Source organism: Bidens hawaiensis, unplaced genomic scaffold, assembly GCF_021521415.1.
Source record: "Bidens hawaiensis isolate Kalapana, Puna unplaced genomic scaffold, B.hawaiensis_p1.1 tig00008481_1, whole genome shotgun sequence".
In the NCBI taxonomy this organism is placed as follows: domain Eukaryota; kingdom Viridiplantae; phylum Streptophyta; class Magnoliopsida; order Asterales; family Asteraceae; genus Bidens; species Bidens hawaiensis.
In genome coordinates, this window is record NW_027491603.1 from 325,285 (window position 1) to 347,163 (window position 21,879).

Here is a 21,879-nt window from a genome sequence, read left to right on the forward strand (position 1 = left end):
TAACAGTAAATAGCAAATTCACTAATCATTTACTCGTCACAACTAAATAAGTTTCATGCCTCGTAATAAACGCCCACGAGTAATTCATAAGCTCTTTAGTCGCGACGACTAGTTTACCTAGTTTACATTCCCTACACGAGTAGTGTATTAGTAGTTAACTCGCGACGACTAGTTTACCTGGTTTACATTCCCTACACGAGTAGTTTATTAGTAGTTAGATCGCCGCGACTAGTTTAACATTACAATCTACTCGTCACGACTAAAGAACTTATGAATTATCCGTGGGCGTTGATTACGAGTCATAAAACTTATTTAACCGTAACGAGTAAATGGTTAGTAAATCTGCTCGTTACAGTTAGTTTAAAGACACGTGTCAAGTTTTAATTGATTATACAAACTACTCGTCACGACTAGATGATAATACCTATTTTGGGAATTTCTTGAAAATGACATCTAAAACCTGAAAAACATTTTTATATATGCTTATTTTGGGAATTTTCCCCAAGTTTTAACTGGTTTTACAAACTATCCGTGTGTAATCATAAACTACTCGTCACGACTAGTTTATAATACCTATTGTGGGAATTTATTTCAAATGGCGCCTAAAACCTGATAAACGTTTTCATAAACGTTTATTTTGAGAATTTTCCCTTTTTTAACGCAGTTATTTATCTGGCTACTATTTGATATTTCTAGTCTTTAAGTCAGTTTGCTATCCGATAATTATTTTCTTACTAATAGTTGCACCATCATTTTATTAGTATTAGTCAAATACTTTTTATGCAATTATGCGTATATTTGTATGTCATGCAATGATAATTGTAGTTTTTTTTATGGGAAAAGGTTAAATGTATTCTCTATGATCAATTTAATATTCATCATCTAGTCAGAAGTATGAATAGCGTGGAGGGTTTCCCTGAAATCAAGATTTTTATAGATAAATGTAAGGTTGCTTATATCAACCTATCAATTAGTCCTAATTCGTAAGCCCTCTCACAAGAAATACTGGTGTGTATTTCAGAAAAAAAAAAAAAAAAAAGGATAAAACTGCCCACAAGTGAGGGGTACACTGATGGGTTTAACGACCAGACTTACGAGTTTAATGAATTCGGGTTTAATTGCAAGTGAAATGAAACCACAGGGGCGAAAGTCGCAAATTTAAAATTGTTGGACTAAAACCGTATATTTGAACAAACCCAAGGAACAAAATCCGTAGTTTACTATTGTTGTTTTTATAAAACTTTCAGACCCTTCAACCACTAGTCAAAATGCTTCAAAGCATGACATTACTCGGACTAATTGGCATGCAAGTCAGGACCAAATTACGTGTTCTACCGTTTATCTTGTAACGATATTGTTAGTAACAAAGCGGCGTAACGATATTGTTAGGAACAAAGCGGCGCATGAGAGCACATACACGAGCACACATGATTATCATGCAGTGAGAGAAAATATAAACAATAAATGACACAAGAAGTTTGTGTGGTTCGGTCCCAGCGGGGGGCTTACATCCACGGTGGGATGAGCAAAACAGGTACTTACTGAATTGGTATCAAGTTTTGAGTTTTCGGTACCGGTACGGTACCAATATTACTCGAATTTTGCATGAAATACCGGTACCAAATATTTCCAAATACCGGGATCGAGATTTTTAGGATCGGTACCGGTACCGGTACCTTCCCAAGCTCATCCCTAATCCACGGACTGCGACTAGATTATTTCATTTGATTAAGTGCAAATATTACAATTACAATACGGGATAAAAAAGACTAGGATTATGACTTCCATGCCCAATAAATTCTCATGCGATCTAAAATAAACCAAAGCCCAAAGGCTTCACCAATCCTGACTGGTGAATTATTCACCGCATACTCAACAATTGGACAACTCTGATATTGATCCTTTTAAAATAGCATGCAATGGTTTTTGTATGCTTGTTAACATGACAGGCCAAGTTCATTTTATAAGTTGACATGGTACATTATTACACAATATTTTCCAATTCAACAATTTATCACGGTTTCATGTTTTGAGTAGTTTTCATAACCATCTCACAAAGGCACGTCCACATCTTGTAACATGTCATATTACGTATGCTTTAGATGACAGAGTACAAGACTAGGTTCTTCGATTTTCTACCGTTTACATCGTATAAACCGGGGAGCTAACAAGTTTATTAACACTAGCATATAACAAACAGAACGGCTAATTCGATAACTAGCCTCATTGGCAAGTGATAGAAATATCTTGGCAGACATCACTAGGTCAAAATCGTAGGTGCTGATTTTACCTACTAGCTACAACAAACACACACCCATGTTCATAATTAATTTTCAATTTACACAACAATGGAGTTATCTCAACTTTAACCACAGGCATTTTAATTTTGTTGAAATTATGATCACTCAATGTACGATAAACTTATATATGGTTTTATCCGACACAATATAATATGAATTTCTTTTATACTCCTTAGATATATTCACAATAAAAAATGTAAAAAATTGGAAGTTAAAATATACATGAATATCACCCAACCAACAAATAAAACAATGTTTCTTATATACAAGTGTATTTACTGGTAAAATTACTAAAATTAGATGCCAATAGTTGTCATAACCAAATTGGCCTTCTAATCAGCTTTAGTAGGAATCGTGCCTGCCTGATCAATATAGAGTTATAGACTATATCCTGGATATGGAGAACCTATTAATATAATGACACAAACATCTTAGATTAGTAAAGTATGGAGGCATAGTATATACTTGTTTTCACATTAATTGTATAAACAAACCTTATATATATATATATATATAACACTAAGTATGTCACATCTAATATGTGATGGAATATATGGATTTAAGAGGAGTTACCATGAGTATAGTGAGAGCCATATGGCTGAGGAGGATAAACTGAATTAGGAGGGTATGGCTGAGGCGGATAATTAGTGGCCAGCTGAGGTGGGTATATGGACGAAGGCATATGATAAGCTCCGGTGGCGGCATCTGGTGGATAAGCCATGGAGGAAGGTGGCTGTGGCGGTGCATAGTACATAGACGGTACTTGGGGTGTAACATGATGATAATTAGTGATTGCGTTGGCACCGGAATAGTGCATTATCAATCGTACCTCGCCACCATGCCTGTATATATAGTTTATAAAACGAGTTATATATCTTACTAAAATTTAAAAACACTCAAATATATAAAAATGATGACGAATTTACAAGTGATGAAATGAATTAATTACCTGCCATGTTTAGTGTGCAATGGCCATGAACTATCATCATATCCTTGAGAAAGCACCTTACCTAAATGCACCCTGAAAATCATCCATGGAAGAATAAATAATAATCAAACCGAACGATGTGATCAAAGATTATATGCACTCACTTTCCACTTCCAATAAAGTCATCACGTGAGATGGTATTGCTGTTCCAAACATTCATGTTTAACTCTCTTAATCCTTCAACCACATTGTATACGAACTTCTCTTGGAATGTAGGGTTCTTGCCTCCATCTGTACAAACACGAGTGCGGTTTCTGGTATTGCCGTATTCAAGACAAACATAAGGATCTTGTCTTGAAATCCACTCGGTGTCTTCAAGTTTATGGCAGCCTATCACTAAATTTCCATGAAAACAAAACCGATATTAATGAGTAAACATGCGGATATCGATGTATTAAAAAACACAATGCAGGTACCTGTGACTTCAAGAACACTGCTATGATTATGATAAGTTGGTGTTACTAATGAAATGGAAACTGGTTGTTGATGATACATGGGAATACAATTATTATTATTAATTGAATATAAAGATGATAAAACACAATTGTGTGTCCTACATTTATAGCATCCCAACTTAACGTGTTCAGAAACTTCATGGCAAAGAAACTTGAGACGTGTTGCCGCTTTAAAGAACTCATTTGTTGAATAGTCAAACCAATATCCAAGTTGTTAACTTTTGTGTTTATATATAAAAAAATCTTATTATTATTCATATTAAAAACTATATATTATTTTTAGGTCAAACAATACATAATTTGAACTTGTATACTTGTATTTAGGAAACCCATTTTACCGACTTTATCACCAAACTGTCCTGATCATTTCCTGGTAAAATAAAAATAAAAATAAATAAATTAAAAGAAATTTCGAGCCCCAAGAACACGTCATCAACAATTTCCCAACGACCGATGTTATGTAACACTCAAGAACGAAATTACTGATCAATCAATCAATCAATCAATCATACCAAGTAAAATCCCACCAACAGCAAAGCTATAAGCAGGGAAGAGCGAAACTACTGAATGAATCAAATAAGTTTTTAAGTTGTTTTGATATGTACAACCAACAAATGTATTTATTGCAACTTGCTCAATCACTTTCATAGTCTTCGTCATCTCCGAATGTGAACACAGATGCATCAGCTGCCATCGCCTTAAAATCACTCACCTCTCCAACCGAGTCATTCTTGGGCACACTAGCAGAACTTATCTGGGCCAGGCCCGAACTTCCTAGAGAGAGATTCTTCCTGTCGTTAGTCATATTCCCAATTTTCCCGGAAGTCAAACTGGTTTCGGATGCAGTGTCGGTTTTTGCTTCAGACTCGGTGTCCGAAAACACCTCATCTTCTTTTTCACTGTTTTTGGAGTCTTTAGGTTTTGCGGCGGTGGGTTCAGATGCGCTAGGTGGTGGAGGATCTGCACTTGTACCTTCTGCTGGTTTGGTTGTACTTTCGGTTTCGGGTTTGGGTTGAACAGCACTGTCATAGTCCACCACCACAACCTCCACTTGAAACCCAGGGGATGGTAATTTCCTCTGCAAATAATAAATTTGTAATTTTCATGAACATTTTAATTAAAAAAAATTAAAATTAACAAAAAAAAAACATTATAAAATTGGAAAGTTACCTTGTCAAATCCATCAAGATCATTGGTCGTTAGAATCTTTCGATTTTCAATCATTGTTGTGTTCAGCCAGCTAGAAATATAGAAAAACGAAAACTATAAAGAAAACATTATAGATAAAGAAAATGCCATGTAAGGATTAGCATATTGATTTGATGTGTACCAGTAAAAGTCGCCTTGACGGTCATGAAAATGGATTTTGAAATCACCAGATAACTCGGCCAAACCAGGCTCACCAGGCAGCGCAAAGACCATTATACCCTTTCGTGGCGCAGAGAACCAAAAGTCTTCAGGCTGCAAAGCAGAACATAATCTTGATAAACTCTAATGGTCATTGAACATTTTGTCATTGTTAGGATGCTTATTTAGAGGTATATTAGTCAACAAGACTATAGATTTCAACCTCCTGTGCATCTATTACTTCTAAAACATTATCTTGATTGTCCAGAAAACATGATTTTTATCCAAAACTTATTTGTCATTCGCGGTGATTGCTGACATGACACGAAAAAGCAAAAAAGAACATGTTTTGGGTCGGCTAGATTCAACCAGTTTATTAAACATTTTAACCCAAGCATGCCTGTTTAAAAAATGGGTTGACCTGTTATAGCCCGTTTAAGGTTTAAAAAGCCTATATTTAGTCAATTACAGTCGTCTTAGTGTTTATTAACCACACTAGACATCCTTAATCTAATCTGTCTGTTACAAATTACGTCCGAAGCTAAAATATTCAGTTAAATCAATATTAACGCCAGTTGATGTATAGGACGAAATTTGTAACAGACCGATTACATTAAGGATGGCTAATGTAGTCCATAAACATTAAGGACCCAACGTGCAATGGAGTATCTACATAAAGGAAGAAATCTGTAGTTTACTCTCTAGATTTTAAAGACGAGCAGTGCTAAAGATTGCTGCATTAATATTTTGATTTTAATTTTTTCTCTAACAATTAACTTCTAAAAGTAAAATAAAATTTTCCTTTGTAAACTGTTTATTTATCAATTATCCACTTCCAACAGTTTTATTATATTAACTATTAGTACTAACTGCATATTCTCCAATTCTTTCCATTCGCTTCTTTTAATCTCAACTCTCAAGCTAAATATATAAACTCCAGTTTGTTAATAGGGAATGAGAGAGAAAGAAACAAAAACAATTAATAGGACACCAAGGACAAAAATGTTTTATTGAGTCAAGAGTAATTAATTGTTTAACTTGTTAGTTGTTACTGGCTAGTTGCTGATGTGTCATGAAACTTGGTAAAAGAGATGTACCGATAGATCCTTGGTTCTAGGGTGCTTCTTGGTTGAAAAGAGAACACCTGCAGATTAATAGAGATCATATAAAAAGAAGGCACAATGGAGAAGTTTAAAAACAGAATAATACTATATATATTTAAAATTTTACATGTTTTAAGTGTTTACCGTTATGATCTGAGATGGTAATAGAGGGCCTGATCCAATATGGACACCTATGAAAGCGCAATCCTCTAAGCATACACCTGCAATATCAAATTCGAACCGCTCAAAAAGAAGATAGATATGAATTATGATTAGCATTACAAGCTTCAAAAGTAAGCATATGGTATCAAGAGAGATTATAAATGAAGAATAACATGTACCTGTGCCCCGGCTGATCTTCTCCGTTAAAATATGTCAGAACACGTTCAAAATATTTGACATACCTCTATTATAATGAGAAACACCAGACGAGCATATCATATATATGTCAACTTAAAAACGGATATAACATGTAAATAAAGGTCAACTTACTATTTGACTTGGGAGAACAAGTCCTTTTCCATCAACACATCTTTTTTGGTTATAGTATGATATAGACTCCTCAGCTGTAGGGAAAAACTGCAAGCAGAAATAGAATATTAATATACATTTGAATTCTATTCAAGTAAAATGAACACTTGATGTCACCTTCAGATATAAAAGAAGACTCGAAATCATCAATCCCGTTCTAGCCATTCCTGCCTTACAATGCACAACCACAACATTCTCAATGTCCTCTTTCAACCATGCGTATGCACTTTGGCAAAATGATATTATGAGCCGAATTGGAGGACAATTATGATCATCAAATGGGAAACTAGCAACCTGCATATAGTTAAAAGGTATTTAGTGAGACGAAAGATCAATTTAGCTAATTAATAAATAGATATAGGTTGCATGAGGTCATGAATATCGAAAGTAGGTTGAGTTGTTTACAAACCTTCCCTTCAAACAATGATGCATCATACAGCCTCTCAGAGCAAAGATTGTACACCTTGTACTTATCCTGATATATACAAACATAAAAAATGAAATCGAAGATAAATAACATGATTTTAGATTAGATGTGCAAAAGATAGAAAGTTTTTTTACTTTGTGATATGTTTCAAAGAACCTGATAACTTCCTCCATGTGGTTACGATAAAATCCCTACAAGTATTTAAATTTATCAACTAAATTGTTTTCATCAAATATGGTAGAAGAATTCTGTTAACTGAACGATAAAATTACTGCTTTAGACCTCAACATATCCGAAGAAACCAGAGCTCATATCACCAGCAGGGAATCCCATTGCAATGATATTCTCAGTTATATATGTCATATCCAAATCAAATCCTCCTTCCTGAAACCAGCATAAAGTAAGAATAAATGATGTATCAAAAAAATTCAAATCAAACCTTAGTTTGACTATTCAACCCTATAATACAAATCAAATTAAATAAAAATAATCATAAAAAAGAAGCATTTAGAAAAAAATTTATACATGTACAATAATATTATTTATTAGTCAGGCACATGTTACCAATCAATGTGCATTTCTTTCTTTTTCCTTAGTTTGACTATTCAACCCTATATGGAACTAGAAAAGATGTGGAAAAACCGATCTAACACGAACAACTAAAGGTATGGGGTTTTCTTGTTCGTGATCTTTTATTAAGAAAATGAGTGTGCTTGTGTTAGTTTATGTTTGTTTGTTCACAATATAATTGAACATACATGAACGGCCAATCGGCCATAATATAGTCAAAAGTAAAAACCAATTAATAGTAAATGTGAACAAAAGTGTGTTAGGGCCTAAAAGTTATTAAACTAGACTAAAATTTAATGGGCCTAAAAGTTATTAAACTAAACTATAATTTTATGGGCCGAATATTAAATAAATAATGAACTTAAACAAACGTGAACATGAATGAATGCAAACGGACGAACATAAACAAATTTAAATGAACGAACGGAACATGTGTTCATATTTATTCTTTTAACTAAATGAATAAAATAACTGTGTTCATGTTCATTTGTTTATTAGAAAAACAAACATAAACGACCTTCCCACTGAAAGGTTTACTGAACGGTCGGTTCGTTTATAGACCTAGATTCAAAATTTCTAAAGGCAATACAGTGAAAGATAAACAAACAAGTCTACCTGATATCTTCGTTTATTTTGTGATACAACATGACGAGCCTTGACCTGCACAGCCTTGACCGCATTTTTAGACGTGTCTACAAAACCTTTAGTGAGTGTTCCAATAATGCCAGCTGTCGGTATTGATGGAGCTCCATCAGGACTATTAATATCATCTTGCTGGTTAGCCTTTGGAGACAACCGCAACCCGAGACCACTAGTCAACCGAGCAAAAGGTGACCTGGCACCACTTGTATTTTCAGATGAAGATTCATCTTGTGTGCCTCCTATTGGTTGTGGAAGTTTTAGACTCTTGGCCCATGTGGTTAAGCCAAATGCTGATGACTTTGGTTGTGAATCTTGTGCAGAATCAGGCACACTATCCACTAAAACTGTATGAGGGCTCGCGTCTTTTTCAGGCACAGTATCCACTGAAACTGTTTGTGGGTCTGAGTCTTTTACAGGTGGCGATGTTGTCATAGCAGATTCTGGATCCATGTTGTGTATTGTATCTCTTTAACACAAATCTACAAAAAAAATAAAAACAAGAAGATGGCACATGTAATAAGAAGCTGTTTAAAACATCAATTGTCCTATTAAACATTATTGTAAGGGTATATGATTAACAAACCCTAAACAGACAACGAATCAGTAATCATGGTTGTAAAAATCAGAAAAAATCAGTAATTAGTCAGTGACATTAAATGCTAACCGGTCCTAACCGACCCTAATCCCGGCGATTTTAGTCCCGAACGGGCAGAGTAGGGTTTAAGAACCGTCTACTTCAAAATTTAACATTTAAGAATGTGTGCATATATACATATATAAAACTGTAAATTACATATAAAAATGACTGTCAGTGTGCATATAACTGAAAACTTGATATAAAAAATTCCATTCCGATTAATCGCTAGTCAGTACCCCACCGACGACTAGCGTCTAGAAATAAACAATCTAACAATCTTCAACCCTAGAAATCATCTATGATTAAACCACATCTAATTAAACAGCCAAGTTATAAAAATAAAAATGAACATGTAAAAATGGATTGATCAGTACTGACCATTACTTGATATGAAAATGATAGAACATAATCAAATATGGATGTATTTGCAGATTAAACCCTAAATTGATTACAAAATAATAAAATAGAGCAGATGAATTTGAACAATGAGCAAGTTATATATTTAATTCATAAACTAGGGCAACATAACACAATATTAAATTTGCAGATTCTACAAATCAATTACTTGTGATCTGAAAGCATCACCAATGATAAAACACGCATACTTGTGATAATACATTTTTACTTGTATAACAGTCAGTTATATATCGATCGAGTGGGTGGTAGTTTAAGCAATTAGCTCATATCTTACCGGAATGAATAAGATGACCAGTTAACGGCGGTTACGGTGGCAGTAACAGTCGTCTTCTTAATTTGCGTTTTATATGTGATGATTGAACGAGGATGGATGAGTCTGATAAAATCTGTGTGTTTGCTATAAAGTCCTTTTTTTACATTTTTAGACACACTTGAATCTTAGGGCGTAGACGGTATGTACTATGTAGTAGTGAATAATACTTTATAGAGCGTCATACTCGTGCAACATCACGCTTTAATATGAGTAGCATCGTTACACAAATGCTAAAACTCAATTCACCAAATCTCCATCCCTAATCAACAAATATTACACATGTATAATTTTATTTGTTTATTAAATTTTGAGAATTTGCCTCCCTGTGATATATCGGCGGGAGATGGATTAGCCCTTGAAAACTAATTTGCGCATGTTGTGCACCTGTATTTCTCCGACGGGTTCCTCTGACTCCTGCCGTCAGTTGACTTACCGTTGACTGGTGGTTTTTTAGTAATAATACCAACATATTAAGGGTATTTTAGTAATCTTCTAATAAATAATAATAATAATAATAATAATCATCGTAAAATCATCTTCATCCTTCATCTTCATAACCTTCATCTTCATAATAATCATATCCTTCATCTTCATAACATCATCTCATCTTCATCATCATCAACCTAAAATCCTCAAACCCACCACCAATTAATCCCTCTTAATCTCATCATCGTAATCTCAAATCCTCAACCCATAAATCATTCCGACCAAAACCCCTAACCTCCGACACCACGTCACCGCCACGGCAACCACCGCCGCCATGGATTCCGGCCATCTCGTTTTTCTAGCCATCTCGTTTTTCCGGCCTTCTTGTTTTTCCGGTCATCTCGTTTTGGTTGTTTTCGGGTTAAAAGTTTACTAAAAACGGTTCGTTTGGTTGTTTTCGGGTGAAAGGTTTACTAAAAAACGGTTCGTTTGGTTGTTTTCGGGTGAAACGTTTACTAAAAAACGGTTCGTTTTGGTTGTTTTCGGGTAAAAAGTTTACTAAAAAACGGTTCGTTTGGTTGTTTTCGGGTTAAAAGTTTACTGAAAACGGTTCGTTTGGTTGTTTTCGGGTGAAAAGATTACTAACAAACGGTTCGTTTGGTTGTTTTCGGGTGAAAAATTTACTAAAAAACGGTTCGTTTTGGTTGTTTTCGGGTGAAAAGTTTACTAAAAAACAGTTCGTTTAGTTTTTTTCGGGTTAAAGGTTTACTAAAAAACGGTTAGTTTTGGTTGTTTTCGAGTTAAAAGTTTACAAAAAAACGGTTCGTTTGGTTGTTTTCGGGTGAAAAGTTTACTAAAAAACGGTTCGTTTTGGTTGTTTTCGGTTGAAAAATTTACTAAAAAACGGTTCATTTGGTTGTTTTCGGGTTAAAAGTTTACTAAAAACGGTTCGTTTGGTTGTTTTCGGGTGAAAAGTTTACGAAAAACGGTTCGTTTTGGTTGTTTTCGGGTGAAAAGTTTACTAAAAAACGGTTCGTTTTGGTTGTTTTCAGGTAAAAAGTTTACTAAAAAACGGTTCGTTTGGTTGTTTTCGGGTGAAAAGTTTATTAAAAAAACGGTTCGTTTTGGTTGTTTTCGGGTGAAAAATTACTAAAAAAACGGTTAGTTTTGATTGTTTTCGGGTTAAAAGTTTACTAAAAACGGTTCGTTTTGGTTGTTTTCGGGTGAAAAGTTTACTAAAAAACGGTTTGTTTTGGTTGTTTTCGGGTGAAAAGTTTACTAAAAAACGGTTCATTTTGGTTGTTTTCGGGTTAAAAGTTTACTAAAAAAACGATTCGTTTTGTTTTTTTCGAATGAAAAATTACTAAAAAAACGGTTAGTTTTGATTGTTTTCGGGTTAAAAGTTTACTAAAAAACGATTCGTTTTGGTTGTTTTCGGGTGAAAAATTACTAAAAAAACGGTTAGTTTTGATTGTTTTCGGGTTAAAAGTTTATTAAAAAACGGTTCGTTTTTTGTTTTCGGGTGAAAAGTTTACTAAAAAACGGTTCGTTTAGTTGTTTTCGAGTTAAAAGTTTACTAAAAACGGTTCGTTTGGTTGTTTTCGGGTTAAAAGTTTACCAAAAACGGTTCGTTTGGTTGTTTTCGGGTTAAAAGTTTATCAAAAACGGTTCGTTTGGTTGTTTTCGGGTTAAAAGTTTACTAAAAACGGTTCGTTTGGTTGTTTTCGGGTTAAAAGTTTACTAAAAAACGTTCATTTTGGTTGTTTTCGGGTTCGGTTCGGGTGAAAAGTTTAAAAATATGATGATTATGATGATAAAGATATGATGATTATAATGATAAATATATGGAATAATGGAATAATGAAGATAGGGAGATGATGATGATAAATATTTAATGAAAAGAAGGAATATATATTTCATATTATATATATTTAACAAATATTAGTTTAATTCAAATGGTAAGTTTTGTTTGTTATTGAACCGGAGGTCGGGGGTTCGAACCCCGGCCACTACATGATTTTGAAATATTAGTTTTAGAATTAATTATAGGCTCAGGGGTAAAATGGTCATTTCAACCATTTTTGTCAATCAACTAACAGGAAGGGCATAGACTAACGCGCCAAAATATCACCGGTGCACAACATGCGCAAATTAGTTTTGAGGGGCTAATTTATCACCCGCCGATATATCACAAGGAGGCAAATTGGAATATTCTCTTAAATTTTTAATTAAAAGCACCATAACTTTATAAAATGATGCTTTAATTTAAGTCTTGTTGTACTTAAGTAACAAAAAAACCAAATACTCTTAAGTATCACCCGCGGGTCAGAAGGCAACACCTCATATACCACCCGCGGAATAAATAGATCACCCGCATAACTCAATAAAGGAAGAACGATGATATGTCCTAGAGTCTATACGCGGAAAGATCTAGACGCACTTATGAGCAGGACCGTCTACAAGGATTTATATACCTCGAGCTAAAAAGGCCCATACCTTAACAACGAACTATATAAGTTAATTTTTTTTAAATGACGCTTAATGTTATAACAATAAACATAGAATAATATATTATTAAAACCAAATACAGTAATAAGTAATGATTTGTGAAACTCTACTAACATTGGATAAAAAAAAATAGATTTGTCCCTGGTGGCTCGCAGTGGCGTAGTTTAGTTGGTCCAGGGGTGGCCCTGGCCCCCTTTCTTTTGTCGCTCGGTGGTGTAAATCTATCCTTTTTCGGTCTAAAATCTTTATACATAGTGTAAATTTACCGGTTTTCGACCGAAATTTTGAGCCCGACCCCCTCCGTTTTTTGCTCGGTAGTGTAAATTTATCCTTTTTCGGCCTAAAATTTTTATATATAGTGTAAATTTACCCATTTCTGGCTGAAATTTTGAGCCCAGACCCTCCGTTTTTTCGCTCGGTAGCATAAATGTATCATTTTTCGGCCAAAAATTTGTATACATAGTGTAAAGTTACCCGTTTCTAAACGAAATTTTAAGCTCGCCCCCCCCCCTCTAGTTAATTTTTTTATACATAATTGAGTCTGGCTCCCTAGACGTGTATATCCAAGCTTCGCCATTGGTGGCTGGATTGGTCAACTGCAGAAGAGCCTGGTGGTCAACAATGAACCAATAGTGGTGGTCGGTGTCACACCCCGACCAAAGGCGGATTATACATCGGGGCGCCACATTTTGTTTCATTACCCGTGACACTATTGGGTGTCAATATTTATTAATACACATTTATCGCGCGCGCAACGCAACACAAGATAACATAAATCAACAAAAATCATTATATAATAAAGCAAAGTATTCGATCAACATAAACTTGTCTTGATACATTTTAATCTAGGTCCAAAATAAAAGAAAACTTCCTACGTGTCCACAAGCTCCAAAACAGCTACTGCAAACCTGAACATGTGTTAAAATAAACGTCAAACACTTGCGTGTTGGTGAGAAATCAAGTTTAATGCAATACAGTAAATCTGCGCGCAACACGTGTATGTCTAGAGTTTAACAAGGGTGTAATCAGATTGTGATCAAGCCTAAGATAGATCATAGCTCATAGTTCAATCCGTGCTCCCAATTGAGCACAAAAACGAGAAAACATACTGTGCAAGTGTAAACAAAGAAAACCGTAAACGATTGGTCTCCCGTGTTCATCCAATGGATCCATGAAAACTTCGGAATAGGCCGAACAAAGCGGTTAATGATACACACATACAAATAACAGCCAAGTAAACATCCTCAACACATGGGACACTGCGCGACTAAAGTTCATAAACAGTTTAAGACTAAGTATGTATAAACACATGAACATCCCAAAACATTAAAAATAAAAAGGGATTAGGTACGAGATAACTCACATGATAAACGGTACGATGAAGATAAATAAAGCAAGAACCAAACAAGCAAGTTAACCTATAAGTAAAGATTATCGGTTTAACGATTGGTTTTAGTGTCTAGATTATAACTAACCATAGGTAATATGCATCGAGTTACTTAAACAAATTATAAACATTTACTAACCGAGATCTGGGCAGAAAAGAAGAGAGAAAAACAGAGGCAAGGAGAGCTGGAGTTATGTTGATGGCTACGCTGCGAAGGTCTTCAGCAGGGAGAAGGAGAAGAGATTAAGTGTCTGTGTGTGAAATGTTAAAGAAAATGGCTGGGTATAAATAGGCAAACCCTAGGGAACACAATCCTGGAAAAAGGGGAAGATATCACACCAAATCTAAGCAAAAGATATGGCAGCAGGAAAAGGGGGAAAAAGCTGTCAGGTTACTGTTCACAGCACATGGGATATGTCAGGCAAACACTGTTCAAGGTAAGGAAAAGAAGATCTCAAAAGATATTGTCAGTCACCTTTTTCTGTCAACCAATAGGATTGACGCGCATGCTGCGCCGAAAGTAACTTTTCAGACAAAGCAAGTTAGGTCAACAGCACAAAAGATACGATATCACCAAAGGTAAACGGCTGGATAAATCAAGATAAAAGACACAAGACTTAGCGCGAGAAAGCTGAGTGCGTGAGCGCGAAGGCACACACAGAAGGCTGTCACGGACAAACCTTAGCGTGCTGCGGGAAGAACCACAAATCCTTAGCGCGTCGCGGAACGAACTGAAATCCTTAGCGCGTCGCGGGAAGAACCACAAATCCTTAGCGCGTCGCGGGACGAACTGAAATCCTTAGCGCGTCGCGGGAAGAACATAAATCCTTAGCGCGTTACGGAACGAACAACAATTCTTAGCGTGCTGCGAGAACTACAAATTTACAGCGTGTCGCGGGGGGATCTATAATTCTTAGCGCGTCGCGCGGAGAAGTATCATTCTTAGCGCGCCGCGGGAAGAACTATAGTTCCTAGCGCGTAGCGCCGGAACAGTCAATCTTCACGCAGGCTTCCTTGTAAGGAGTTTAGCGCGTGGGGCTGCGCAGACATCCTTAGGCGGGAAGAGCCAAAAGACAAGCAAGGAGTTAAGAGAAAAAGGGGTTCAAGGCTCAAGGGTTAAACAAAAGGGGGGGGGGATGGCAAGAGAAAAGGAGGCGGGACGGCGGAAAGAAAAGAGAAGAAGAGGAAGGAGAGGCGGAAGGAACATTTTAAAAAAATATATATATACATAAAGGTTAGATTTATAAAGATTATAATTAATTTTTAAATCATAAAAAGAATCGGATCAGAAAACGGGTATCTGGGTCGGGTCGGATTCGGGCAGACGTTACAGTCTCCCCTACTTTAAGAAATTTCGTCCCGAAATTTATCTCCAAGTAGGATGCGCAACGAAAAGGTACGGGGATAAGGTCGATCAAAATCGTTTTCATTAAGGTTAAGCGTGCAAACCATGATTTTATTAAAATAGTTTCGCCATTAGCCAATTCAACAAGAAGTTTTCCTTAAGCAAAATGCGCGGTCGCGCGAGCTTCTGCTCAAACGCGCGAGAAATAAAACTTCACCAGTAACAAAAAGTATAGATGCATAAAGCCCGTTAAAAAAAAATGTACCATTAACGTCATTAATCGCTTGCGCTTGGTGCGCGGTTATATGTTTGTTAGCGCGTCACTTGGTTCAAAATTTGGTTCACCGGATTTGCTTGAGTAATCTGGACTTGTAGCCTCGGGCACGCGTTCCGGAAATGACTGGGATCACCGCAGTTAAAGCACGATCTTGGTTGAGGATTCTGGTATGTTGGTTGTGGGTTCTGCGGGTAGGTTGGTGGTGTTTGCACAATTGGGTTGGCGGGAGGGACTCTACAGTACTCAGCAGAGTGACCAGCGCGGCCACATTGGTTACATTGCCTACACGAGGCTTGAGTTGGGTGATGAAATTTACAGGTTGGGCAGAAGGGCTGATTTCCTGTGTAAGGTTTCTTAGTTGGCGGGGTAGGGAGTGCAGGATTAGTTAAGGCATAGTTATGGACTACAGGGGGAGTTGGGTAGGTAGACAATGGGTTAGGCGCGTATACTGGAGGTTGGTAAAGGGGTTGCTGGACGAGTGGGTTAGTAAGCGCGTAAGCTTGATGATTGGTTTTGCGCCTTCGTTTATGGTTTGAGGGTTCTGGCTTGGTTTCTATTGGTTCTGGGTCAGTCTTGGTGGGTTTGGTCTTTTCAGTTCCCCGTAGGAACAGGGTTCCTGCTCTGACATGGTTGTCGCTGAGCACAGCAGCCAACTCGATGGCGTCAGAGAGGGTTACTGGGTTTCTCGCCCATACCGAATCTTGAATTTCCATGGGAAGACCCCCAAGAAATTTTTCGATGGCTCGGCGGGAAGGGGTAACAAGGTGAGGGACAAGCAAACTTAGTTCGTGGAAGCGCGTCGCGTACTCGCGCGCTTCGCCACTGTACTGCTTCAAGTTCCAGAATTCCTCTTCGAGGCGCTTGACTTCGTTGGGAGGGCAGAATTCTCGCGTCAGAAGTTCCTTGAATTCCTCCCAGAGCATGCTAGAAGCAACCTCTGCGCCACGCGCATGAGTTACTCCGTTCCACCAAGTAAGCGCTCTAGATTCCAGGACACTTGAGGCGTATAAGGTTCGCTGGTTTGGAGGGCAATGGGTATGGAGAAAAGTGTTTTCAATTTTCTCGAGCCACTGGAGCATCACGGTGGCTCCTTCGAGACCTGTGAACTTTGGAGGTTTACCCGCATGAAAGGATTTAATATTGTAACCAGAGTGGTTGATATTGTTTTGGTTTAAGGCTTGGGCTATCGCGGCGGCCATTTCCTGGGAACGTTGCTGCCTACGTCTGCGCGCGGCTTCTCTCCTCTGATGACGAGCTGATAGTGGAGGCATTCTATAAAAGTTCTAGTTTTAGTTAATATCATGTTAGGAGAAACCGTTTTAGCGCAAAGTATAACCTTATTAAAGCTTGTTTCGCGAAGTTAGTTGCTAACAAAAGTTAAGGTAAAGTAAATGACTTTATATGCAGACTTAATAAAGGTAACAAATTCGAATCGAGAATCGGCAATTCATGTATCACCATGACCTTCCGAATTCTCAATTTAAAAAAAAAAAATATACGAGCAAACGGGTATTGGAGATTGACGATTCATGTATCACCATGACTTTTCAATCCTCAATATAAAATATAAGTAAATAAGCATTGGAGATTGACAATTCATGTATCACCATGACTTTTCAATCTTTAACTTAAAATATACAAGTAAATGAGCACTGGAGATTGACCATTCATGTATCACCATGACTTTTCAATCTAAAAAAAAAAATATAAAGTAAATGAGCACTGGAGATTGACCATTCATGTATCACCATGACTTTTCAATCTTCAACAAAAAAAAAAAATATATAAAGTAAATGGGAATTGAAAGTCAACTATTCATGTATCACCATGACTTCTCGGATTTTCAATTCCAACAAACGAACATAAATAAAAATCGAAAGATCGCGGAATAAAACATAACATCATATACTGCGCAGGCGCGAGCATATTTGTAAATAACGAGTAATTAACAATAAGCGCGCAAACACGAGATTTCTCTCATGCGCGAGAGGGGACTTAAGTTTTCTAGGTCGTTACGTCTAACCACCTATCCTAAAGTCAACGAGCTCTGATACCAATCTGTCACACCCCGACCAAAGGCGGATTATACATCGGGGCGCCACATTTTGTTTCATTACCCGTGACACTATTGGGTGTCAATATTTATTAATACACATTTATCGCGCGCGCAACGCAACACAAGATAACATAAATCAACAAAAATCATTATATAATAAAGCAAAGTATTCGATCAACATAAACTTGTCTTGATACATTTTAATCTAGGTCCAAAATAAAAGAAAACTTCCTACGTGTCCACAAGCTCCAAAACAGCTACTGCAAACCTGAACATGTGTTAAAATAAACGTCAAACACTTGCGTGTTGGTGAGAAATCAAGTTTAATGCAATACAGTAAATCTGCGCGCAACACGTGTATGTCTAGAGTTTAACAAGGGTGTAATCAGATTGTGATCAAGCCTAAGATAGATCATAGCTCATAGTTCAATCCGTGCTCCCAATTGAGCACAAAAACGAGAAAACATACTGTGCAAGTGTAAACAAAGAAAACCGTAAACGATTGGTCTCCCGTGTTCATCCAATGGATCCATGAAAACTTCGGAATAGGCCGAACAAAGCGGTTAATGATACACACATACAAATAACAGCCAAGTAAACATCCTCAACACATGGGACACTGCGCGACTAAAGTTCATAAACAGTTTAAGACTAAGTATGTATAAACACATGAACATCCCAAAACATTAAAAATAAAAAGGGATTAGGTACGAGATAACTCACATGATAAACGGTGCGATGAAGATAAATAAAGCAAGAACCAAACAAGCAAGTTAACCTATAAGTAAAGATTATCGGTTTAACGATTGGTTTTAGTGTCTAGATTATAACTAACCATAGGTAATATGCATCGAGTTACTTAAACAAATTATAAACATTTACTAACCGAGATCTGGGCAGAAAAGAAGAGAGAAAAACAGAGGCAAGGAGAGCTGGAGTTATGTTGATGGCTACGCTGCGAAGGTCTTCAGCAGGGAGAAGGAGAAGAGATTAAGTGTCTGTGTGTGAAATGTTAAAGAAAATGGCTGGGTATAAATAGGCAAACCCTAGGGAACACAATCCTGGAAAAAGGGGAAGATATCACACCAAATCTAAGCAAAAGATATGGCAGCAGGAAAAGGGGGAAAAAGCTGTCAGGTTACTGTTCACAGCACATGGGATATGTCAGGCAAACACTGTTCAAGGTAAGGAAAAGAAGATCTCAAAAGATATTGTCAGTCACCTTTTTCTGTCAACCAATAGGATTGACGCGCATGCTGCGCCGAAAGTAACTTTTCAGACAAAGCAAGTTAGGTCAACAGCACAAAAGATACGATATCACCAAAGGTAAACGGCTGGATAAATCAAGATAAAAGACACAAGACTTAGCGCGAGAAAGCTGAGTGCGTGAGCGCGAAGGCACACACAGAAGGCTGTCACGGACAAACCTTAGCGTGCTGCGGGAAGAACCACAAATCCTTAGCGCGTCGCGGAACGAACTGAAATCCTTAGCGCGTCGCGGGAAGAACCACAAATCCTTAGCGCGTCGCGGGACGAACTGAAATCCTTAGCGCGTCGCGGGAAGAACATAAATCCTTAGCGCGTTACGGAACGAACAACAATTCTTAGCGTGCTGCGAGAACTACAAATTTACAGCGTGTCGCGGGAGGATCTATAATTCTTAGCGCGTCGCGCGGAGAAGTATCATTCTTAGCGCGCCGCGGGAAGAACTATAGTTCCTAGCGCGTAGCGCCGGAACAGTCAATCTTCACGCAGGCTTCCTTGTAAGGAGTTTAGCGCGTGGGGCTGCGCAGACATCCTTAGGCGGGAAGAGCCAAAAGACAAGCAAGGAGTTAAGAGAAAAAGGGGTTCAAGGCTCAAGGGTTAAACAAAAGGGGGGGGGGATGGCAAGAGAAAAGGAGGCGGGACGGCGGAAAGAAAAGAGAAGAAGAGGAAGGAGAGGCGGAAGGAACATTTTAAAAAAATATATATATACATAAAGGTTAGATTTATAAAGATTATAATTAATTTTTAAATCATAAAAAGAATCGGATCAGAAAACGGGTATCTGGGTCGGGTCGGATTCGGGCAGACGTTACAGTCGGCTGGGTTAGTCATTGTTCAGGTTTTGTTAACATTCACAAAGAATGAAGGAAGTAAAACAAGAATTTCAATCAACAGCTATTTCTTTTATTTTGCATTGGGAGTTTATTTAATTTTTTTAGTTTTTAGTTTTAGTTTGGGCCCAATAGTTTAAACTTGCTGAAATGGATTATGAATACAAAAGAATTTTGGACCCAATAATTATAAGATGGTAAAGATCAAATTATATTTTATAAGTTTTATATTTTTAAATGTATATATAAAAAATACAGATACAAAAAATTTTGGCTCCCAAAAATTACGTGCCCCAGCCGACGGTCCGACCGGCACTACCCTCCAGCCGGCCCTGCTTATGAGTCATTCGCAGGGAAGTATCATCACCCGCAAAGATGGCCAGAAGGTGACGTCATAGGACAGCTGTAATTAACCAAATACCTTCTAGAAGTCTTACAAGGAGCCTTTCTTGAAAAATACGTGACCTATCAGCCAATGAATAAAGGACAGCTGGCCAGGTTGTTATAACCATGCACATGGCCAGGGTTATCTCGTCCTATCATAGAGAGACACGTGTCAAGGTTGTTAAAACCATGCACATGGAATGTATAGTTCAACCTATCGTATGACGACACGTGTCCAAACGGTTATGAGGTATCTTCTAGAAAAGGACAACTGGCCCAATTATATTCCCACATCCTTCCTTCGGCTATAAATACCATAACAATCTTCATGAGGTATTCATTGACTCCCAACTATCTACTCTAAATACTTAAGTACTTTCTCTCTATCGGAACGGTACTTATTCTCACGCCGGAGGGTGGTTACGGGAAACCCACCCTCTTGTCCTTTCCGTAACGAGCTCACGGTGTCTGTTTTGCAGGTTTTTGTTATCGGACTTTGAGAGATTAGGCTCGTATCGTTGTTGGTTGTTGTATGTATCGGACGAGTATTCAACAATTTTCTTAGCAAGTTGAGAATCGAAGACCTCACTTCTCAACTTGAGGGGGAGTATTAGAAAATAAAAATAATATATAAAGATCATGCCCTCATCATTTCCCAAAATAGATGATATCAACAACCAAATGACAGCAAGGAATGGACCATTTGATTGAAGCTAATTTTAAGGGATATGGCATTTCATTATTTTACCTTATTTTATTTCCTTTGTTAAAGTCAACATATTTGTCTATATAACAAGATGTGATCATTCCTTTGTAATATACAAGAAAGAAATCAATAACATTTAGTTTATTTCTCCTCTGTACCATCTTTCAAACAGAAACTGTAGCTCCATGAAATTTAGGTGATAGTAGTAATCTTGTTAGAGCAAAAGCAGTTTTGAGAAATAGTTAGCAATGGGTTTGATTTTATATTAATTTCAATTTCTGTAAGAACTTTAAATTGTTGTTCTTGCTGAAAGTAAATTGTGATCATATTATCAAATAAAGCAAGCCCTAGGCAACATAGAGGGAGTAACAGGCTTACAACAAACAGGTAAATCGACGGCTGACGGTGGTCGATAATATTTTTGAGTGTGGTTAACAAGAAGATGAATTCTTTTGACGAAAGAAAGAGAGAGGGAAAAACACGTGTTCAGATTTAGATAGCGGAAGATACATAAAAATGTTATATTACGCACTCGTGTTGTTATCTGTTAACTCGTAAAATTTAGACAGATACGTAAATTAATCGAATCCGTAATTTAGATCGATATGTGTTCAGAATTCAGGCAAACTAAAATTAGTAAGTTATGGAAACAAAGAAGTAAAACAAATTTGTCCATATGTTATTACTTTAATTATTCACGTAAGTGGCAAATGGTTCAAACTCATCTATGAGAAATATACAAGGTAACATTTGATATGTGAGAATGAAAGCCATAATAGATCAGGCCATCGTTAAAAGATGAAAAAAGGGTTTTGATTGGTCCATGAGAAGAAATTACCTATTGTCTTGCTCATTCTATTCCCTCTTAAAACACTGCAATTTAGTTAGGGGTAATGAAATAGAAAGGGTATTGAATGGAAAAACGAATGTAATAGATAAGAAATGAAAGGATTGAATTATTACA

The 21,879-nt window shown here is 36.9% G+C and overlaps 2 protein-coding genes across 2 annotated transcripts; both read right to left on the reverse strand.

Annotated features, from left to right (window-relative positions):
• Positions 1-2,608: 2,608 nt before the first annotated feature.
• LOC143529115 (elicitor-responsive protein 3-like) lies at positions 2,609-4,223 on the reverse strand. The gene is made up of 5 exons (XM_077024981.1): positions 3,705-4,223; positions 3,393-3,624; positions 3,250-3,321; positions 2,874-3,142; positions 2,609-2,706 (listed from the first exon to the last, which is right to left on the reverse strand). Exons 1-5 carry the CDS (start codon positions 3,781-3,783, stop codon positions 2,678-2,680), a joined length of 681 nt encoding a protein of 226 aa, XP_076881096.1. The 5' UTR covers positions 3,784-4,223; the 3' UTR covers positions 2,609-2,677.
• Positions 4,224-4,299: 76 nt separating this feature from the next.
• On the reverse strand, positions 4,300-9,126 carry LOC143529125 (phosphatidylinositol 3,4,5-trisphosphate 3-phosphatase and protein-tyrosine-phosphatase PTEN2A-like). The gene is made up of 12 exons (XM_077024987.1): positions 8,337-9,126; positions 7,434-7,535; positions 7,286-7,342; positions 7,134-7,199; positions 6,842-7,018; positions 6,686-6,772; positions 6,535-6,599; positions 6,338-6,414; positions 6,188-6,234; positions 5,074-5,204; positions 4,914-4,983; positions 4,300-4,821 (listed from the first exon to the last, which is right to left on the reverse strand). The coding sequence occupies exons 1-12, from the start codon at positions 8,811-8,813 to the stop codon at positions 4,378-4,380; spliced, it is 1,800 nt and encodes a 599-aa protein (XP_076881102.1). The 5' UTR covers positions 8,814-9,126; the 3' UTR covers positions 4,300-4,377.
• Positions 9,127-21,879: the final 12,753 nt, after the last annotated feature.

Coding starts and splice junctions, on each gene's coding strand:
- LOC143529115 (XM_077024981.1), bottom strand. CDS start 3,783: ATGTATCATCAACAACCAGTTTCCATTTCATTAGTAACACCAACTTAT. Junction 3,625..3,704: donor CAGTGTTCTTGAAGTCACAG/GTACCTGCATTG, acceptor ATGGAAATTTAG/TGATAGGCTGCCATAAACTT. Junction 3,143..3,249: donor TTGCACACTAAACATGGCAG/GTAATTAATTCA, acceptor CTATATATACAG/GCATGGTGGCGAGGTACGAT.
- LOC143529125 (XM_077024987.1), bottom strand. CDS start 8,813: ATGGATCCAGAATCTGCTATGACAACATCGCCACCTGTAAAAGACTCA. Junction 7,343..7,433: donor GTTTCTTCGGATATGTTGAG/GTCTAAAGCAGT, acceptor AAATACTTGTAG/GGATTTTATCGTAACCACAT. Junction 7,019..7,133: donor CATCATTGTTTGAAGGGAAG/GTTTGTAAACAA, acceptor AACTATATGCAG/GTTGCTAGTTTCCCATTTGA.